Genomic DNA, 23,306 nt, shown 5'->3' on the forward strand with positions numbered 1-23,306 from the left:
TTGCAGATTTCCAGTGCTTGACGTGTGTCTCTGTGTGTTCCTGCTTCCTGGATTGGCAGTGGATTTCGTCACCGTATATGTATATATATATATATATATATATATATATATATATATATATATATATAGAGAGAGAGAGAGAGAGAGAGAGAGAGAAAGAGAGAGAGAGAGAGAGAGAGAGAGAGAGAGAGAGAGAGAGAGAGAGAGAATCTTATATTAAAATAATAAAAGGCTTACAATATTTCAGTTGATTTGTAATGAATCCAGAATATATATATATATATATATATATATATATATATATATATATATATATATATATATATATATATATATATATATATACACTGTATATATATTTGTATTCCGTTTTTTTACTTTTTTGTACGCTTTTTTACGCATGTTCGAAATCAAATCTTCAAATCAAATCAAAAAAAGAATGACGAAGGAAGAAGGGAGTCGGGGCTGCAGGATGGGTCAGCTCCTGGGGGTCAGAGGTCACGAGCTCGTACTGTATGAGCGCCGTGACTAACATGAGCATGACTGTCCGGCCTGCAGGATGGGTCACCTCCTGGGGTCAGAGGTCACGAGCATCAGCTCGTACTGTACGAGCGGCGTGACTAACACGAGCATGACTGTCTGGGCTGCAGCTCGTCAGACATGCGCTCGGCCACACTTCCACTTTTCATTTCTGATGAATGCAGCCGTTTCACGTCCGGGTCCTTCATGTGGTTGAAGGAAAAAGAGGAAAGAGAGGCCGGAGTGAGGGAGTGAGGGAGTGAGGGAGGGGGTGAGGGACGTGAGGAGACGTACTGTAGCAGCCAAACTACTGCAAACATAGACGAGCTAAAGTCATTATTCCTCCACTGCTGCCGCTCAGGAGAAACAGAGACACGTAAACATTCTGGACCATCTGGGAACGGGTCGGTGTAATTCCTGAGCAATTCCTGAGCACAGGCTGTCCCGCTGCTGCTGCCAGACTCCCACTCTCCCTCCTTCCTTTCCTTTCCTTTCCTTTCCTTTCCTTTCCTTTCCTTTCCTTTCCTTTCCTTCCTTCCCTGGCTTTCCTTTCCCTTCCTTTTCTTTCCTTCCCTTCCCTTCCCCTCCTTTCCTTTCCTTTGCTTTCCTTTCCCTTCCTTTCCATGCTTTCCTTTCCCTTCCTTTTCTTTCCTTTCCTTTCCTTTCCTTTCCTTTCCTTCGCTTCCTTTTCTTTCCTTTCCTTTCCTTTCCTTTCCTTTCCTCTCCTTCCTTTCCTTCCCTTCCCTTCCCTTCCCTTCATTTCCTTTCCTTTCCTTTCCTTTCCTCTCCTCTCCTTTCCTTTCCTTTCCTTTCCTTTCCTTTCCTTTTGTTTTGGGAGAATCTCACTTAGGGTTCGAGAGCGGTCGGCTGCGCAAAAATGAATCACACACACACACTCGCTTTTGCTATAATGATATATGAACCTTTATTACCAGCCAGAAAAGCAAGCATTTGCATAGAAGACACACACACAAGTACTCTTTTTGCTAGGACAAGGTGTCAAGTTATCCCCCGCAAATGGCAGAGCAATATTACGCACACACAATTACACAGGGCCAAGGCCTTATACTCTTACCTCGACACAAGAGACTGGAGAGCCGAACAGTCCTGGCAGAGTAGGCCAAAAAAACCTGCTGGGCATCCGTGCACTAGACCCGCAGCAGACTCTGACTGGAACTGGAAGCTTTCTCGTCTTTATACCTTTCACTCAAGCCTCTCACTAATGATTTACCCGTCTTTTAAAAACACTTTTTTTCTCCTTTATATTTATATTCTTTAAGATTTCCATTTGCTGCTGCACCGTAAGGCCTTGAGGTGACACTATCCGTCCTGTATGAATCCCCTGAGCTGCAGCTGCAGCTTCTGCTACCGCCTGTTTGGTGACGGAGTTACGTGTCGCTATAGCAACGTGAACAGAAAAGTGAGCGAGGTTGTTCGGTACCTTTACTGGACCATCAGTGACTGCGTTTACAGGCATCAACAACCCTTTTAAAACCGGTATATTAGCAATAACTCGGTTGAGCACGGCCATGTAAACACCAATAACCCCTTTGAATAACCTGAATTTGCTCATATTCTGGTTTTTAAAAACCTGAATATGAGCCCTGGGTTACTCCTTTTCTAACCCGAATATTGGGTCATGTAAACACCAAACGGAATATCCCCATCAAACGGAACAGGAAGTTGTTTTCTGCGCATGTTCTGTTCACAAGGAATCCTTTTGAGTCCAGGAAGTTCTTATAAACACAGAGAAACCAAGACCAGGAGGAGACTAATCACTTCATAAATGTAATGAAGGATATGAACATTTCTGCATTTGTAGACGGTAGAAAGTACCGGGATAGCGTGATTTACAAGAAGGTGAGCGAAAAGTTGCGCCTGGTCCTCAAAAATACTTCTGGTCCCAACAACAAGTGTAGTTTCAAATCTTAAATCCTTATAATGTCACAAAAACAAGAACTTACACACACACAGCCAATCAAAAATCAGTGAAACTACACAGGTGAGCGAAAAGTTGCGAAAAGTTGCGTGAAGCAGCATTTGTTTTGAATTTGGATACAGGAAGAAGAAGCGGAAACGACGGGAATTGCGTCATGACGTTCTCCACGCGTCGCTGGTTTGATCCAGATAACCCGATGGAATATTCAGAATGTTTCAGTAACCGGAATATTAGCAATAACCCGAATTTTGACTGCATGTAAACGTAGTAAACGTAGACTTTACCCTCCTGAACCGACGTTTGAACCATTTGTTGTGAATGCCTGCAGGTTTATGTCCTAATGAGCCCCCGCCTCCTCCTCTCATCATTATTCTGTCCATCCCTTTAACCCATCTGTCTGGTTCTCCTCCTCCTCCTCCCCATCCCTCACATTGACCCCTATTGTCTGCTGCAGAGCGGTGGAGGGTTGGGGTGGAGGGGGCTGTTAGGGGGGGTCCGCTCAGCTGTTTCTTGGTTTTTCTCACACACATTTCCGAGTGTGGGAATGTGTGTGAGAAAAAGCAGCAGACAAAGCTTGTCGGGGCTCATAGCGTGCCGTCGGCCGGCGAGGACGCACCGGGACTCTCGGCCTGGAGCTTCAGGGCAGCAGCACCTTCTCCTTCCCTTTCTTTTCCTTTAGTTCTTTCACTTTGGTTTTAGTCCTTCACCCCCGTCTTGAGAAGTTCTGATCAGTGGAATACAAGCGTTTCTAGAGAGAGTCTTGTTGTATGAGGAGACCATGCATCCTCCGTCCGGGAGCCATGACAACTGCATCCAGACACAACTGTGCGGTGAGTCTCAAGTCGTGAGGAATCCCTCGCTTTAGCAACACTTTTTGACTTCCTTTCCGGTACTTTAAGCTGCTCAGTGCTAAAAATCAATGAAATCTTCCTTTCAAACAGAAAAATCATTCATTCTGAGTTCTTGTTTGGTCCTGAAGTCGCAACAAAAGCCCGTCTGCAGCCTGATGGACTCTCTGGAGTTCAGAACCGGTGTCAGATTAAAGCAGGAACGTAGTTCCACTCTTCCACTCTCTCTGCGTTCCATGGAGTCTGTTGATCCTTCAAAAGGAAACTTAAGACCTATTTATTTCTGCAGGCTTTTGCCTAATTGTCTTGGGGCTGTTATGACTGTCTCTGTGTTGTCTTGGCCTTTTAAACTTACATTTGTATGCAGAGGTGTTTCTACCTTACTTAAGTAGAAATTTTGGTTATCTACACTTCACTGGAGTAATTATTTTTCAGACGACTTTTTACTTTTATTCCTTACATTTTCACACAATTATCTGTACTTTTTACTCCTTACATTTTAAAAACAGCCTCGTTACTCTATTTCATTTCGGCCTTTAATAAAAACTATCCAGTTAAATTGCTCCATCCGGATAGAGTGAATTTGGTTGTGGTTGTTTCAGATGTTCTTGTCCAGTTTTGTTCTTACATCCGTTCCCTCAGATTCCTGCAACTAAACTTGGATGTACATTCCAATAAAGGTTAGGATAAATGATAACATGCCTCTGAAGTTTTACTTTTTGCACCATTACAATACTTATAGTCAACTAGTCATCATATCTCCTGCTCTCTGAAACACATGTTAATGCTCAATAGTACACATATATGGTTCTTTAATATATTTACATTATACTAAGATACATTCATTTTCAATGGCTTTTTTCCCCCTTACATTACTTTTACTTTTATACTTTAAGTAGTTTTGAAACCAGTACTTTTATACTTTTACTTGAGTAAAAAACTTGAGTTGATACTTCAACTTCTACAGGAGTATTTTTAAACTCTAGTATCTATACTTCTACCTGAGTAATGAATGTGAATACTGAAGACACCTCTGTTTGTATGTATCTTTTAACTGTGTTTTTATTATAACTATGAAGCGCTCTGTGGACCATGGTCTGTGAAGGCTGTACAAATAAAATGTACTTACTTACTTACTTACTTACTGACTTAAAAAAGGCTTTTATTTTGGTAGTCTTGATCATTTGTACTGTGTTGTTTCCTGTGCTGGTGTTTAATTTGGTCCAAACGAACACCTGAGTTCATGAAAAGGTGATTAACGGGTCTGAGGAGTCACCTGACTGTTGTGGGTCAGACGATCAGCTCCGTGAGAACTGGAGCTGTGTGTGTGTGTGTGTGTGTGTGTGTGTGTGTGTGTGTGTGTGTGTGTGTGTGTGTGTGTGTGTGTGTGTGTGTGTGTGTGTGTAAGGGGGGGGAACTGCAGGTTACTTTTTGTTCCTCTGTCTGACCTTTTGCTGCTCCATGTGAAAAAAGTCTGTGAAAAATGGTGTGTGTGTTTGTGCATGTGTGTGTGTGCATGTGTGTGTGTGTGATGTGTGTGTGCATATGTGGGTGTGTGTGTGTGTGTGATGATGGGGGTGGTGGAGCAGTGGCAGTTGGTGGTACGAGCAGACTGCCTCTAAACAAAGGTAGCCCTGTCTGGTCTGGTGTGTGTGTGTGTGTGTGTGTGTGTGTGTGTGTGTGTGTGTGTGTGTGTGTGTGTGTGTGTGTGTGTGTGTGTGTGTGTGTGTGTGTGTGTGTGTGTGTGTGTGTGTCTGACACTTTGACCTATGCATGTCTGAAAACTTTCCCTTTTTTGTTTCAGTCACAGACACTTTATTATGTAAATCTTTCAGCCACAATAGACCAACATGTATCTTTATTGTTTATTTATGGGGTTTTATTTTTAATCAAATTCCTCTAAGAGTCTTTTACAAACTTCCCTGCGGGAAACGTGTCGTACTTCCCGTGGTGTTTTATTACACTAACAATCTCTTTATTTGTTTTAGTCGTTAATCTTTATGAGGAAACCTTTATTTTATTTTGCCATCGTGTCCAGGACTTCCTGAAAAGAAACAGGATATTTATTCCCTTATTGGGACTTTCCAGGCTGAATCCAGCTGAGCTGCAGCAGGACAGGGTGGTAAAAAAACTACATTTAAAAAGTACTAAATGCCCTCTTGTCTGTCTCGGAGCAGAACTTTACGTAAACTTCAGAAATACCTTTAAAATACTGACATGTGACGTCCTCTCACATCTCAGCTGCATAAATCTGCTGTTTTAAGTCACAATTTAGTAAAAAGGATTGCTATTTACACAAGCAGATTCCTTTTCCTATCTGACTAATAACATCACGACACCATTTACACGAGACATGAGATTTTATAAAACATGATTCTTTTAGTGACCCCACGATGCGAGGAAAGATTTCTTCCGACTGAAACCTGAGATTAAATGTTAATGAATTAAAACTGATATTATATATAAATGCTGACTACATGTACAAATACTTAAATATCTTTTTTTATTTAGCCTTTTCCTCATGTGAGAATCCACCCTGATTCCCAGAGGTGGGTAGTAACGAGTTACATTTACTTGAGTAAGTTTTGGGAAATGTTGTACTTTTAGGAGTAGTTTTGAATCACTGTACTTTTTACTTTTACTTGAGTAGATTTGTGAAGAAGAAACTGTTCCTCTTACTCCGCTACATTAGGCTACGTTGAGCTGTTACTTTTCTTTTATCCCTTTTATCCGCGTACGCGTCAATCTCATGACATCACTGGGTGATTCTTTGGGAAAAATGTTTGTTTTTGCATGTTTTGTCACATTTACACAGACTCAAACACACAGAGTTTCTATGAGTTCATGTTTGTTCTAGTTCTGCTGGTTAAAAAAGAAAAGTACAAAGGCTTGAAATTTTGTGCTACTTGTGCTTAATTTATTTTTTTATTCTGATATTATTTTATTTATTTTATTATCTATTAAAGTACTTGAATTTACTTTAAGATTATTTTAATTTAAGCTATTTTTTATTTTTTATTAAATCTAATTTATTTTATTATTTTATTGATTTAATTTGCCTGAAGATGATTATTTTGTACTTTTGTCTGTTTGAATGGTTGTGTTAAAAAAATAAATCAGACGTTACTCAACAGTTACTCAGTACTTGAGTAGTTTTTTCACCCAAGTACTTTTTTACTTTTACTCAAGTCATTATTTGGATGACTACTTTTTACTTCTACTTGAGTCATATTATTCTGAAGTAACAGTACTTTTACTTGAGTACAATTTTTGGCTCCTCTACCAGCTCTGCTGATTCCCATGAGGAAGCATAAACTCGGCTTCATCTGGTTCTTTATTTTCATTGACGTTTTTTCATCTTTGTAACTGAGAAATGTGAGTTTTAATAACCTTTCTTTCAGACAGTTTAACTCTTGTTTGAGGCTTTTAAAGTCGGTGTTTGTGCCTTTTATTACTGAGCTGGGGGGAATATTTCACACGAGTACTTTCATGCACTTTAAGCAGAGTTGTTTCAGCAGATACTCCAGCCTTCGTATTGCCAGTATTGCACGCCCATGATGATGGTCCCATTCCCATAATGCATCTGGGTCTGGGTCCATCTCTGCTTGTTGTGAACTGACCCCGGACACGTTGCCCGGCCAGTGCGAGCGGTGAACTGACCTCTATGTTTCATGTGTGTGTTGCAGCCCAGCTGGAGTTCGTCCAGATCCTGGTGATCGTGGTGGTGATGATGGTCATGGTGGTCGTCATCACCTGCCTGCTCAACCACTACCGCCTTTCGGCACGCTCCCTCCTCTCCAGACACGCCTCGGCCCGCCGGAGACACCTGCCCCTGGCCAACGTGAGTCAAACCTCCCTTTCCTTCTCACATCCAGTACTGGAGTTGAGGGGGGATACGCGGGGATGGCATCCTCCCTGAAATAAAAACAGTCCAAATCACCCCCCCTGTAAAACTGCCATCCCCCCTTTCCATCCCTTATGTCATTTCATCAATGAATTTGGTTTTACTGCTATTTCAACATTTAGAGTCATCACCAGAAAAATATCACCAGAAGAATAACTTATTTGACAATTTTCACCTGTTTCAAGTAAATTTTCACTTGAAATAAGTAGAAAAATCTGCCAGTGGGAGATTACATGTCCCACTGACATGTTGGCATAATTTGCGACTCTAAATCGACCACAGGAATGAGCAACTTTGTGCTCCAGCAGATCCCTGGGATCCTAAACAGAGAAAAGCAAGAATGAATGGATGATGGATGGATGGATGATGGATGGATGGATGGATGGATGGATGGATGGATGGATGGATGGATGGATGGATGGATGGATGGATGGATGGATGGATGGATGGATGGATGGATGGATGGATGGATGGATGGATGGATGGATGAAAAGGATTTATTTATTTATTTTAATTCATAAGCATCCATGCCTGAAAACACATCCTGTAGTGGAGGAAAGAGACGCCTCCCGGCTTCAGCAGGGTCGTGTTTTCGCCCTGCACCGGACAATAAAATATATATCCTTTATTTAACCAGGTAAAAAAAAAAAAACTCATTGAGATTAAAACCTCTTTTTCAAGAGTGACCTGGCCAAATTGGCAGCATAAAAACAATACAACAATACATACAAACACAGACAGTCAGTCACACATTCCGGGGAAACAATAGTAAAACAATAGTCAAATTTACACAACGGGGCAGAACTCTCTCAGAACCGAGAGAGCTAATTTCTCTGTCTTTAAAATTGATTTGAATTTACCCAAGGATACAAGCTCAACCAATTTCAAGTCCTTCTCTCATCATTCCAGGTTGAGGGGCAGAAAACTTGAACGACTTTTTACCCAGTTCAGTTCTGGCTCTCGGGACCTGCATTTGAAAAAAGTTCTGTGAGCGCAGGTTCATAATGGCTGATGTTTCTACACATGTGCACGCACAAATAACTCAAATTAGGTCAGGATTGTCCAACACCTTTAATGAAAAGTGTGTGAATGTTGATGTGAACGTATGGCGGGGGTGCAGTATAAAGGTGCAGTATAGTCTGTTTCATGCTCACTGTTTCACAGATATCTGCTCTCAAACACAGGAAACACTTCTTTTTTTCCTGATAATCTGCCCCCTTTAACCCCGCTGAGACGGCTTGGAGGAAGTGGTTTGAGTTAATTATCCGCGGTGAGGACGGCCCTGATAAGAGACAGCGTGAGAAGAAAGGCACGCCGACAGACAGCACGCTGCCCGGGCGGTGATTAAACACCTCTGCAGGGCGAACGCCGTCACCCTGACTCACTCACTCGCCCAGGCCCTCGCCGTCTCCCTGCCGTCTATTTTGAGACACACACACACACACACACACACACAAACACACACATGCAACGAGTCGCACCTGAGGCCTCGGCAAACATATGACTTCACTCCCTGAATCACCTGCTACTGAATCACGGAGCAGTCTGAGGCCGAGATATGAGTAAGGGATGAAACACAAGGATCCACACACGCACGCACACACACACACACACTAGGGATGGGCGGTATGGACTAAAAAATGTATCACGATAATTTCTGGCATTTATCCCGATAACGATAAAAAAAATACCAATACAAAAACGTCATCAACGGGAATCTTTCTTTTCTTTCTTTCTTTCTTTCTTTCTTTCTTTCTTTCTTTCTTTCTTTCTTTCTTTCTTTCTTTCTTTCTTTCTTTCTTTCTTTCTTTCTTTCTTTCTTTCTTTCTTTCTTTCTTTCTTTCTTTCTTTCTTTCTTTCTTTCTTTCTTTCTTTCTTTCTTTTTAGACTCATATCGCCCATTCCTAACACACACACACACACACACACACACACACACACACTGATGAGCTCAGGGGAGTCTCAGTGTCCTAGTTAATTTGGATTAGCAGTCAGACACACTGACACACATACAGGCGGGAAAAACTGCTGCCAGAGAGAAGAAGAGAGGAAAGAGGAGAGAAAAACTTCCACCAACATCACTGACCTCTAAAGCTGCTTTGGTCGACGGAAATTATGACTAAATATCGTCGTCAACGAACCTTTATCACCTGAGGAAAATGAGACGCAACGGAAATGCTGATCATGTGACGATAACGATAATTAAATATATAATGCAATATCGTAGAGGAATAAAAACCAGACTAAAATGTAGATTAAAAAATAAAAACTGCTAAAATGTGTCTTCATCTTCGTTGACCAAAACGAGGCGAAATGTTCTACCAAAGATCCTTAATGTCCATGTTTTCAGTAGTTTCTCTGGTTTAATGTCCATGTTTTCAGTAGTTTCTCTGGTTTAATGTCCATGTTTTCAGTAGTTTCTCTGGTTTAATGTCCATGTTTTCAGTAGTTTCTCTGGTTTAATGTCCATGTTTTCAGTAGTTTCTCTGGTTTAATGTCCATGTTTTCAGTAGTTTCTCTGGTTTAATGTCCATGTTTTCAGTAGTTTCTCTGGTTTAATGTCCATGTTTTCAGTAGTTTCTCTGGTTTAATGTCCATGTTTTCAGTAGTTTCTCTGGTTTAATGTCCATGTTTTCAGTAGTTTCTCTGGTTTAATGTCCATGTTTTCAGTAGTTTCTCTGGTTTAGTTCTGCTGGGTGACGTTAGTCCTCAATCCCAGTCGCTGCAGCAGGAATCAGATCCAGAAGATGCAGCTGCAGAGTTAGAGGCTGATGCCGTTAACGCAGAGCTCTAGTTAACGTCAGTTAAAAACAAAGTTACTTAGAGAAACGCAGGGATCTGCTCTGGGGCTGGAGAAGAAGAAGAAGAACCATCTTTGGATAAACTTTCCTACAAAGACGTGGAAAAGAAAACCCAATATGTCGTCGAAAAAAAGAAAAAGATGGGGAGAAATGCGGAAAAATAAACATGTTGTAAACTCAAATTAGAGTCTTCTGTATCTGGAATGAATCTATTCTTGAGTCTATAAGGTAACAATAATATAATAATAAGATAACCTTGTTAAGACTAAAATGCTCAGACTTTTAGTCGACTGAAACTTGACACGACTAAAAGGAGAATGAACGTGACTAAAACTAATAAAAACTAAAAAGATAGCTCGACCCAAAGACTAGACTAAAACTGAAACTGAAACAGGCTGCCAGAAACAACACTACTAACGTTTGATCAGTTTCAGCTGAAACCGTGCAGATTCCACAGCCTGAATGAGAAGAGAAGTGCAAAACAGCAGTCACCTGTTTCATGCAGATGATAGAGTGTGATAATGATTTGGGGATTTTGAGGAGAAATAAATCAACCTGCACCAACTGAGCTCTCTAGTGGACAAACGCGTAATAACCTGCAGAGCTGGCAGTTTTCATGCCTCATAAGAAAACAAACCAAACGAGCAGCGATGCTCGTAGAAGCGTCAGTGAGGACGACAAAGATGGCTGGAGGGAAGTTTCTGCAAACAAGAAATGGCCTGGAAATCAGTTCTTTGTAGGGCTGCAGCTATCGAATATTTTGGTGATCGATTATTCTATGAAATATTCCATCGAGTAATCGGATAAAACTTACTTTTGCTTTATTAAAGCCCAATTATAATTATACAATAGAAAACAAGTAAGATTACTTCATAAAAACAACCAATTTGTTTATTTTATGAGAATAATTTACATGTATTTACATATTATGCAAACTAGTAAACTGTTTGTCACATTTTCCAATAAAAATGAACTTAACATTTCCTGCAACATAAAAAAAACATATTTTTTCCAAGTTTCAAAAATAAAAAATATTCTTAAACACTGATTTTAAATGTGGACCGGGGCTTTTTTTTATTATTTTTATGTATTTTTTATTCATTTTTAATTTAAAATAAAAATAATCCCACACCTTCGACATCTTCTGTCTCTTCCTCTTATTACTTTGGCTTTGCTGCGTTTTCTCGTAGATTTTTTATTTAAACCAGGCTTCGAGGCAGAGGAAATACTTCAACCATCTTTTGTAATGGAGTTACTCGAGGTAATCGAGGTATTGGAGGAATCGTTGCAGCCCTGGTTCGTTTGTTTCTCACCCTGGTCTCTGTGTTTGTTTCAGGAGGGCAGCATGTGGTCGTCTGAGAGTACGGGAGGAAACTCGGGTCTGAACGAGGTGAGCTGGAGCTGAATGACACATTTCATACTCTTAAATTAAATACTTTTTGAAAACCATGCAAAGTTATGGATAATCCCTGAATGCAGGCATTGTGACAAATTGGTTTGATTCACCGCATGAATCGGCACAGATTACTTTGTAATACTGTATTTGACCCGGTCTTTGTACGTTTTGACCGTATACACTGCAAAAACTCCCAAAATCTTAACAAGAATATTTGTCTTATTTCTAGTTAAAATGTCTAATTTTTAGTCAAGAAAATCTCATTACACTTAAAACAAGACTCATCACTGGAGAAAACAACAATTTTCACCTGTTTCAAGTAGATTTTCATTTAAAATAAGTAGAAAAAGATTTTTTTTACTTGTAATGAGAAGATAAATCTTGTTCCACTGGCAGATTTTCCTACTTATTTCAAGTGAAAATTTACTTGAAACAGGTGAAAATTGTCAAATAACAAGTTATTTTTCTGGTGATGACTCTTGTTTTAAGTGTAATGAGATTTTTTGACCAAAAATTAGACATCTTAACTAGAAATAAGACAAATATTCCTGGTAAGATGTTGAGTTTTTGCAGTGTAGAAACGTAATTCTTGCCATTGTAAGAATGAGATGTACCTGCTGTACTCTACTGGCCTTACTTTTTAACAACTTGTGCTTTTTTATTATTTTACCTCGTTTCTTATCATTTTATTATGTTATTTATGTTTTAATTGTGTCTTTACGGTGGCCGAGACCCGCCATTGCTGAAAATAAAAGTAACGCTGCAAACAAAAAGAAACGCCGCAGCAAATTAAAGAAACGCTGCAAATATTAAAAAAACCCAGGTGCAAATAAAATAAAAAAAATACGCAAATAAAAAAGCCACAACGGAAGTGAATTACCGGGGACTATTTTTGCCGATGCACCGGTGTTGCACATTAAAAATTACACGTAGCGACGTTGAACACTAACCTTTTCACTTATTTTCTCGTTGGTTGTTCTTCTTATTCCTCACTCTTCTTATTTCTTCCTTTTCACTTACGTCCTCTTCGTCTTCTTCTTCTCCTCTCACGTTAAAAAACACCGGTGCATCAGCAAAAATAGTCCCCGGTAATTCACTTCCGATGTGGCTTTTTTATTTGCGTCATTTTTAGTTTTTTTTTGCAGCGGCGTTTCTTTATATTTGCAGCGTATCTTTTATTTGAAGCGGCCTTTGTTTTTATTTGCAGCGTTTCTTTAATTTTCAGCAATGGCGGGTCGCGGCCACCGTATGTCTTGACGCTTTTAATGTTGATGTAAAGCTAGTGCTGGGCGGTATACCGGTTCACACCGAATACCGGTGTTTATTTTTCTTATGATATGAATTTTTCATATACCGTAATACGGTGAGTTTGTACAGTAGCGTACACAACGTTGGGAACGTAGCGCCGCTGGACACTGCTTGTGAGGGGACTGTTTAGCAGTAGTGATGCACCGATTGTTCGGTAACTGAAATTGTTCGGCCGAAAATGGCAAAAAAACACTTTCGGTGTTCGGTGGAATAAGTGGGAAAACACCGAACAATTAATAACAGCGTTGTAAAATAAGGAAATAGACTGGCCGCTCCCGTAACAGTTGCACCACAAACATAAATCGTTGGCCAACCAAAAAGTAACCACATAAGAATTTTACCTAACATTCACCAGGAGGTGGAACCAAAACAACATAATGCTAGAAATTAAAAATGTTCAGTTTTTTATGTTCAATAAATATTTTCTACCTTGTAATTTTGTAAAAGATTTTTTTCTTTGAAAAGCATGCCTAAATCACGTTTATTTGATTTGACAGTAAAATACGCCATTCTAAGCCAATTTACTGCAGCAATTCCTTTCCAAATCATTAGAAAATGTGGTTAACACCCAGTTGTGCATGAAAAAAAAAATACCGTGATATACCGTGAAACCGATATAATTTTGAAAAATACCGTGATATAAATTTTTGGTCATACGGCCCAGCACTATGTAAAGCACTTTGAATGACCTTGTGTTGAATTGTGCTCTACACATAAACTTCTAACCCCCCCTGTCTTCGGCAGCAGCAGGCGTACAACCCTCGGCCGTCGGACCGGGGCGTGTCGTACCTGCAGCGGGAGCCGCCCCCGGCCCTGCCGTCCCAGCGCTTCCAGCACGGCTACGCCCCGAGCCGCTTCCAGCCCACCTACCCCTACCTGCCGCAGAGCCTGATCGACCTGCCGCCCACCATCTCCCTGTCGGACGGGGAGGAGCCGCCGCCCTACCAGGGGCCCTGCACGCTGCAGCTGCGCGACCCCGAGCAGCAGATGGAGCTGAACCGAGAGTCTGTCCGGGCCCCGCCCAACCGGACCGTGTTCGACTCCCACCCGCTGGACCCGTCCAACTCCTGCCTGCAGGCCAGGTGAGAGCAGCGCTCCCACGGCTCCTTCTGCTTTCAGAAAAGATGCTGCTGTTTGGTTTTGGGGGGATTTGGAGGAAAAACTTGGTGCATTTCTGAAGATTGAAGTTACGTTCAGGAACAAAACAACATAAAAACACTAAGGGAGTGTTGTTTTTGGCAGTCTGTTTCAAATTTAGTTTCAGTTTTCATTAGTTTTAGTCACGTTCATTCTTCTTTTAGTCGTGTCAAGTTTCAGTCGACTAAAAGTCTGAGCATTTTAGTCTTATTTTGTACGTTTTTGTCTCGTTTTAGTCAAAGATTGTATTTAGCCAAACCCATTTTACAATTCAAACAAGGTTATCTTATTATATTTATATTATTTTTACCTTATAGACTCAAGAATACATTCATTCCAGATACAGAAGGCTCTAATTTGAGTTTACAACGTATTTATTTTTCCACATTTCTCTCCATCTTTTTCTTTTTCGACGACACATTGGGTTTTCTTTTCCATATCTATGTAGCGAAAGTGTATCCAAAGATACACTTTCGCTACTTTTACACATTTTAGCAGAGTTTTTATTTTGTAATGTACATTTTAGTCTCGTTTTTATTCCTTATATTATATATTTAATTATCGTTATTGTCACATGACCAGCATTTTCGTTGTGTATCGTCTCGTTTTCCTCTCTACTCTGCTAAATGTGTAAATGTAGCGAAAGTGTTATAAATAAGATACACTTTCGCTACATTTACACATTTTAGCAGAGGTTTTATTTTGTAATGTACATTTAAGTCTTGTTTTTATTCCTCTACGATATTGTATTATATATTTAATTATCGTTATCATCAAATGACCAGCGTTTTCGTTGCGTCTGGTCTCGTTTTCCTCAGGTGATAAAGGTTCGTTGACGCCGATATTTAGTCATAATTTTCGAAAGCAAGTTTAGTCCTCGGAAACAGTTTGCATTCGGACCCTTGATAATTCCCGAATGTCATCTTGCATCATTCATGTGTTTTTTCTCCACAAGTGGAATCAGCTGATCATTTATGCAATCATTAACACCCGCATTAATCCAACAAACGCTTCCTCTGTGGAGATATATTCACCCTTGTACCATAATACGTCCGTCCAAGTGCTCTCCTCGTACGTCCTGCTCATAAACCTCTCGTTGTCACAAGACTGTGTTTCTGTTTCCGCGGGAATGAGGCTTTTCCTCCACTGAATGATGCATCTGGTTCGGTTACGGAGAACCTCGGTCTGGGTCTGAAGCGGCGCAGAGATTTACGGGCACTTTGAAGGCCTGCGTCCTCGGTTTAATCTTCACTTTTGACTGTATTTGTTTAGTCTGGCTGGCTGCGGGTCGAGCGCCGTAGCCTGTCATTTGCACGAGGTCGTATTTTACCGCTTTAGAAGAGATTTGTCCAGGAAGCTGAAGAAAGTCCTCGCTGTGCCACGCACTTCTCGCCAACGAGGATTAAATCATTACTTTAGCTGAGTCTGAATAATAAAGAGGGAGAGTAGGAAAAACTTGACTTAATGGAGTTTAACATTGCTTATTAATTTATTTATGTTCTTGTGTTTGGTGACATGAAAATACATCCTGAACCTTTTTTCACGTCAGGTTCGTTCACCTTTTTTTTAACGCTCTTTTTATTAAACCTGCAGTAAAGTCATCTACTAGTTTACGGACCAGAAGGATGTCCGTGTTAAGTCTCAAAAACCAAAACTTGAGTTACGTGTCGAAGAAACCCACATTGCAGGCCCCGCCCCCTCCCTCTCTGCTGTGCTTGAGCCCTGAATCCTCATCAAATGTAGCAAAAACGTAGTTTTAGTCAAAAGGTCACATGACGCGTGTAGCACCTCATATAGTGAAATAATTTCCTAAAAATGTAATAACTCCTGAAAATGTAATAAAATTTGCACTTAACTCAATCGAAAAGGTAATAAAATCCAATAATGTAATAACTTCACCAATAATGTAATAAAATATCCGGACTGATATTGTAATAACATTTTTACCAATAATCTAATAAGATATTACATTATTACACTATTACACTAAAAACTAAAAGCCAAAAAGGAAAAAAAAAAGGAAAAAAATCAGTACAAGTGTGAAAAGAAAAGAGTTTTTTATTCAACACTGGATATTCTCAGATGGCCTATAGCACCTTATAATAATTTCCTGAAAATGTAATAAAATTTGCACTTAACTCAATCGAAAATGTAATACATTCCAATAATGTAATAACTTTACCAATAATGTAATAAAATATCCTGACTGATATTGTAATAACATTTTTACCGATAATGTAATACCTTATTACATTATTGGGAATTTATTACATTTTCAGGTGGGTCTTTTTTTTTTCTTCCAAAACTGATAATGTAATACTTGACAAATAATGTAATATATATGTTCATTTTCAGTCCAGAGTTCTACATTTTGTGTTTTAAGTATCTAATAATCTTATATACACTGGATTTGAAACACCAGAATGGCTATTGGGTTAAATTGCAGACTTTGAGTAGCATGTAATAAATTCCCAATAATGTAATAAGGTATTACATTATCGGTAAAAATGTTATTACAATATCAGTCAGGATATTTTATTACATTTTTGGGGAAGTTATTACATTATTGGGTTTTATTACATTTATTACATTTTTACAATTGGTTTGATTCACCGCACAAATTGTTACAGATTACTTTCGTAATAACGTATTTGACTCGGTCTTTGTACGTTTTGACCTTATACACTGCAAAAACCCAAAATCTTAACAAGAATATTTGTCTTATTTTTAGTTATAGTGTCTCGATTTTAGTCAAAAAAATCTCATTACACTTAAAACAAGACTCATCAATGGAAAAAACAACAATTTTCACCTGTTTCAAGTAGATTTTCATTTAAAATAAGTAGAAAAATCTGCCAGTGGAACAAGATTTTTTTGCTTGTAATGAGAAGATAAATCTTCATTCATTCATTCATTCATTCATTCATTCATTCATTCATTCATTCATTCATTCATTCATTCATTCATTCATTCATTCTTTCATTCATTCAGGCTTAAGATGAACAGAACCTCAGAACTAAGTCACAGTGAAAGAATAGGATTTTATTAAAATAACACACAAAAAACATCAGCTGTGCGTATTTAAACTCAACACCTACAATTCTGCCTCTATCGCCTTATTGCTTATTGATTCATTTTGAATTTTCTGCAAACCGGCCACTAGGGGGCGTTTTCCCAATTTGTTTGCGGTGGTTTTTGAAAACCTTATGTCCATACCTAACACCATCCTAAATATCAAAAACTTGTCACCAAGTGCACGATTTTCATGAATTCCCTCCCAGCTATGAGCTTTCTATTATTACTGCCTCTTCCATCCCTCTCATTCATCCCCCTGTTCTTTCCCTCTCAGCCTGCAGGCCCCGCCCCCGAGCGTGCACTCGGGCATCAGCGTGCTGGAGGCCCAGGAGGCCTCGTCCCGCCAGCAGAAGCCGGGCGCCCACGTGGACGGAGCTCCCCCCGCCTACAGCGAGGTGATCGGGCACTTCTACCACCCGCCCAGCCTGAGCTCCGGCCACGGCCACCGGACTGTGCCCTCCTCGCCGGCGCCGCCGCCCTCCCTGATCCAGGGCCTGCTCAGACCTCCGCCGCAGCAGCAGGGCGGCGTGAACAACCGCAACACGAGGAACGCCAAGGAGAAATCCCACAAGCCCCAGCAGGTGTGACAGGGTTGAGAACCCCCCCTTCCCTTAACCAGATCACAACGAGGAAGGATCGCAGAAATGGTAACATCCACCCTGAACCGGTTGACTTTAGCCAGTCTCAGTTTTCCCGTTTCCCCGAGGCGGCGGGGGGGAAGGGGGGGTTGGGAAGCAGCTGCACAAACAGGCTTCCCCCTTGGCGAGGACGCCTGGAAACCACAACACTCCTGCAGAGCACAGTCACGGGAGCACTTCTGGTTCTTCTGGTTGCACGGCTTCCCTCCGCGGGCGGCGGAGTGCTTCAAACGGACACGTGACGGTGAAGAGAGGGCACTTCCCCCGCTCCCTCCTCCGCCAGACTGATCTGCATATTCCTTATAAATATTTACCTGTTCTGCTCGTTTCCATGCGAACCTTTTTGATTTGTTTTCACTCGTGATAATCCGCCCTGGCTGCTTCGCAGTTTGCAGCAACTCCTCCACCGAGCTTGGGCTTCGCCGCCGGCCGGGACACGTTAGCACATCGTCCTGGAACTCCCAGGAAGAGCTTAGATTTTAGTTAGCGTTACCTTAAATTAGTCCACCAACTGTAGCACGGTGCTGAACGTCCCGAAGCCTAAAGCTCTGCCTTACGTTGACCGACTGATGCAGGGTGCGTTTGTTTTTGTTTTTTATGTTTTCTGAAGAGGGTTTGCACAAAAGTTGGAGATTGAAGAAAGAAACGTGATGGATTGAGAGAGGAGGTGGCGAAAGTAGGGAGTGTTTTTCTAAACTTGATTCCTTTGTCTGTTTTTATTTTAATGTCTAGTTTTAGAGAGAGTTAAAACATCAGCAATTTGTTGGGGTGCCAACGTTCACAGTGAACATTTTGCAGCGTACATGTACACCTGATGCATGTGGAGTACACGTACACACATGTACGCAAAACTGAGAGGGGAAAAACGTGAATTTAAGAGTTATTTATATAATTGCTGAAAAGAATTGCACTATTTGTTTTTTATTTGGTATGATGGAAGATTTGAACGGCTGTGAAGGAGCTCTGTCTGTCGAGGCGTGAAAGAAGGGACTGAAATGGAACCTGCTCGGTGCACAGTGGCCGCCATCGCAACAGCTAGCGGGGAAGATCGTGACTTCGGTTTCGCTGGACTCAGACCAACAATTACCGTACCACTGATTTTAAAACAAGACGAAACGAAAAAAAAGAAGAAAAATCTCTGGTTTATGCAAATGTCTGAGTCCGGCGAGACGACCGACAGTCGGCATCCGACCTTTGGGCTCAATCAGAATCTCGTAGTTGTGTCTCTCCTCCATCTTATTGGACGAATCATTAGCCAATCCCAAAGCTGGGTGCTACTACCTCGACCAAACAAGTCAAGCACATGTGAGAGTTTGTTCGTGCTAATCAGTCTCATTAAACAAACGTCTGAGCTAATCAAGACAATGAGTAGCAATAGTTAGAAGTAGGACGTAGTAGGATTAGTTAATTTATTGGATTGTCAGATTTCTTGGTGAGAAAAGAGAGAGAGAGAGAGAGAAAGAGAGAGACGCTTTCGTCTCTATTTTAGTGCATTACTCAGGAAGGAAGCCAGTCGCCCGGCGGGCCCCTCAAGTGTTCGATGCTCCAACTGTGCACCGCTGCAGCATCTGATCTCCAGCTTCTCATAAAGACACGTCCCTCTTTAAGAGCTCGCTCTCAAAACTCTGCTTCCGTCTCTTTGCAGGCATCTCTGAGCACTTTACCGCAACAGGAAATGAGCACCAATCCTCTTCGTCGGGCGGCGTCGGCTCTCTCTTCCACGCGACAAAACTTAAAAAAAAAAAAAAAAAAGGGTATTATCTGGTTTTAGAGCTGCACTTTTAAAAGGGTACAAAGAGTTTTGCACCAGTGCTTTGAACATAATGTCTTGCAGGAAGGATGCTGACGCACGTCATCTCATTTAAGATGTCAATCAGAGGATTTTTAAGGCGCCACTTTTGGCCAATAAGTAAAAATCGTATTGAATACAACCAAAATTAGCACCAGTTTATATATTTTCAACCTCTTCTGTGTTTTGGAAAGTCAAGCATTTGGTGCAAAACTCTTTTGCAAAACAAGGCAGGTTGTTTAACTGGACACACTGAAGTGTTGACAAGTGACACGAGTGTCGATAGCAGCCCGTCTTGTGTCGCCTCTTTGAGAGTGCAGAAGTAAAACAGGATGTGATTGGGGTTAACATGAGCCAGTTTAACTCAGCGCCCTCTGATGTCCCGTATTTATGCAATCCAGCGCCCTCTGCAGGGAGCGGGCCGAACTACAGCCCGGCGTCCTGAAGCTGACGTCACCCCAGGCCAAAAATAATAATAATCACCTTCAGATGACCAGAGGATGAATCTGAAATATTTCAATCATTTCTGTTCTTTGGTGAATCACACGTGTTAAAGAGAGACAAGAACCTTGTCTCGCTTTATTGTCTCGCTCTTTCTCCTTATTAGTTCATGTGCTGTACCCCCGTTTAAATACGAGCACTTAAAGAGGCAATAATAAGAATGTGTGAAGAAATGAATCTATCAACCCAAAGCAGCTGAAGGAGTGATGGCTCAAACTATAAATAACACAAGAGATGAGATTATGAGCCTGATCCCAGTGCAAGTGAAGCTGCCGCTGGCGTCTTTCCTCTCCAGCGCTGCCATTAACTTGCACTTGGATCCGGCTGCTTTTCCCTGTTTCTAGACAGTTCGGGTTCCTGCATCCTGAGGGTTTGAGGCGGGTTATGAGAAATAAGACTGGCTCTGATCAGGGTGTCGTCGTGGAAGCAAATGCTCGAGATGAGGATTTGAACTGAAAATAAAAAATATCAATCGCTCGCTTCGCAATACGGACTAAAACAAAACCACAGGAGGAGGAAGTGGAAAACTCGCCAGGAGGCTGACTGGAAACACAAATCACACACACACACACACACACACACACACACACACACACACACACACACACACACACACACACACACACACACACACACACACACACACTGGTTTGTTTACATACCAGTGTCTGTTTCACTGATTTTTGATTGGCTGTGTGTGTATGTTCTTGTTTTTGTGACATTATGAGGATTTAAGATTTAAAACTACACGTGTTGTTGGGACCAAAAGTATTTTTGAGGACCAGATCCCCATCATTTCTTGGGGTCCTGCTGGGGGGGGGGGTTAAAGCTTAAAACCGTGTGAAGTGGGACTAGGTGAACATTGGCGGTTTAGGTCAGGGTTTGGCTTCAGCTGCACAAATTTGAAAGGAAGCTAATACACAATGAAAATAATCATGACTGAAACACCTAAAGAAGAAGGAATTAGAAACCGTTCACTTTGTGTTCATGTTAGTTAGAGTCAGTGACTGCATTTACATGCAGTCAAAATTAGGGTTATTGCTAATATTCCAGTTACTGAAACATTCGGAATATTCCGTTTACATGGTAATTAATCATTCGGGATATCTGGATCAAACCAGCAACGCGCGGAGAACGTCATGACGCAATTCCCATCATTTCTGCTTCTTCTTCCTGTATCCAAACTCAAAACAAATGCTGCTTTGCGCAACTTTTCTCTCACCTTCTTGTAAATCTTCTATCCCGGTACTTTCTACCGTCTACAAATGCAGAAATGTTCATATCCTTCATTACATTTATGAAGTGATTAGTCTCCTCCTGGTCTTGTGTTTCTCCGTGTTTAGAAGAACTTCCTGGACTCAAAAGACCAGGATTCCTTGTGAACAGAGCATGTGCAGAAAACAAATTCATGTTCCGTTTGATGGGGATATTCCGTTTGGCGTTTACGTGACCGAATATTTTCGGGTTTTAAAAGGAGTAACCCAGGGGTCATATTTGGGTTTTTAAAAACCCGAATATGAGCAAATTCGGGTTATTCAAAGGGGTTATTGGTGTTTACATGGCCGTGCAAATTCGGGTTATTGCCAATATTCAGGTTTTAAAAGGGTTATTGATGCATGGAAACGCAGTCATTGATATTGAGGGGAAAAAGTGCAGAAGAACTTTTTTCTAGGTGATTTTTTTCTTCAAAATGAGCCCTGGGTCACTGTTGATGACTTTAAACGTGGGCGTGTGTTACCCAGGAAGCATCTGTGTGTGTGTGTGTGTGTGTGTGTGTGTGTGTGTGTGTGTGTGTGTGTGTGTGTGGTAAATGTACACTGATGTGGCCTGGGAAGGACCTCCAGCTGTCTAGACAAAAACTAAACACACACACACACACACACACACACACACACGCACACAGCAGACTAAACAAACTATCCTAAGAACCTGACCTTCCAGACGCGAGCACACACACACACACACACACACACACACACACACACACACACACACACACACACACACACACACACACACACACACACACTTTCATTTATCCAGCACATTTTTTTCTTTTCATCGAGGACCACACAAGATACAGTTAAAACATTTGTCCCACACACCTGGCCTGCCTCCTCCTCCTCCTCCTCCTCCTCCTCCTCCTCCCGTCTGAGCGAGCTCTTCCTGTTCCCAAGAGATTGCCTGCCGTCCAATGACAGAGCTCCTCCCCAGCCGGCCTTGGTCGGCCGTCTCTCCGTCTCCGTGGAGACGTTCATCGTTTGTTACTGTTGCTTTGTCGTACAAGTGTGCCTGCCTGCGCTGAGACGGGCTCAATGTGAGTGGCTCGTTGGGGCTGTCAATCATCCCCGGCCACGCTGTCTCAGATGATGATGATGATGATGATGTTTGGATGACGGTGATGAGATTGATGAAGATAAGTGTTTTTTGATAGTGATGCCGCAAAGATCGTTGCAATACACCTACTATTTGCCTTTTTGATAACATTAGTCGTATCTTAACGTAGTGTGTTAAATGTAATTTCTTTTTATTGTTGTTTATTTACTTGAGAACATGAGACATGATTTTACTTTAATTCCTCATTCACAAAAAAACAACCATTTGTAAACTTTGAGAGAGTGTAAAACTACCTAGAGTAACCCACAGGAGCTGCAGATCACTGGGGTGAAAGTCGGTCTCGACTCACGTCCAAGTGTCCTTCCCCGGTCGCTGGCGGGGGCTTGTTTGCTCGGGGAGCAGGGCGACACGGTCTGTGTACTTCACGGCCATCCGTTTTTTGTTTTCAAATGACAAAATAAAAATAGAGATATAATCCAAAATAATCCGTTTCCCATCTTTTGTTTTGATAATAAAAAACGGAAAACGGATCGTTATCAATTATCCGTTATCCGATTTCATTGATATGTTTGAAAATCGAAATTGGGAATTAAAATAGCGAGTGGAAGGTCCGTGTATCTTTTGGTCATTGGATTTTTCCGTCATGAGTGGGAATCAAAAACAAAAAACGATTGGTTTATTTGATTTTCCTTTTAAAACAAAAAACAAATATTGAATTACACTGCATTTTTTCTTTTTCTGTGTTAATATGACTTAACAAAGATTCAAAATACGCTTTTATTTTCGTTTTCTATTTCATATAAGAAAAATGAAATTACTAGTCAACAGGAAGGAAAAAACGAACCAAAAACAACCGTTTATTCATATTCGTGCACCGGAAGCTGGCATTTACAACCGAGTGAACTTAGTTCTGGATATTTGACAGGCATTCCTGTGACAATTCTCTCCAGGGGAAGTTTGATTTTAATATTTAATTGGTCGGGTTTACGTGACTCGGAAATGGCTCTGTACGCGGCAGTTCGGGTAACCATGGTTACCATGGCGGCGCTGAAACAACAGATTATTTATATTATATCCTATAATTAGGATTATTTTTTAAAGATTGATTAAGGAC

At 41.0% G+C, this 23,306-nt stretch overlaps 1 protein-coding gene across 3 annotated transcripts in view; it reads left to right on the forward strand.

The window, feature by feature from the left end:
• Positions 1-22,903, forward strand: part of pmepa1 (prostate transmembrane protein, androgen induced 1) — a 53,173-nt gene extending 30,270 nt beyond the window's left edge. Inside the window, exons 1-5 of one of the 3 annotated variants that reach the window (XM_061726619.1) lie at positions 3,264-3,288; positions 6,993-7,147; positions 11,348-11,401; positions 13,460-13,797; positions 17,202-22,903. In XM_061726619.1, coding sequence (XP_061582603.1) covers positions 7,034-7,147; positions 11,348-11,401; positions 13,460-13,797; positions 17,202-17,514 — 819 coding nt within the window. In that variant the 5' untranslated portion in view covers positions 3,264-3,288; positions 6,993-7,033 and the 3' untranslated portion in view covers positions 17,515-22,903. Of the gene's footprint in view, positions 1-3,263; positions 3,289-6,992; positions 7,148-11,347; positions 11,402-13,459; positions 13,798-17,201 lie in introns of those variants that run through there. The other 2 variants (XM_061726617.1, XM_061726618.1) reach the window with 2 other exon arrangements.
• The last annotated feature ends 403 nt before the right edge of the window (positions 22,904-23,306 follow it).

Source organism: Cololabis saira, chromosome 8 (assembly GCF_033807715.1).
Source record: "Cololabis saira isolate AMF1-May2022 chromosome 8, fColSai1.1, whole genome shotgun sequence".
Lineage (NCBI taxonomy): Eukaryota > Metazoa > Chordata > Actinopteri > Beloniformes > Belonidae > Cololabis > Cololabis saira.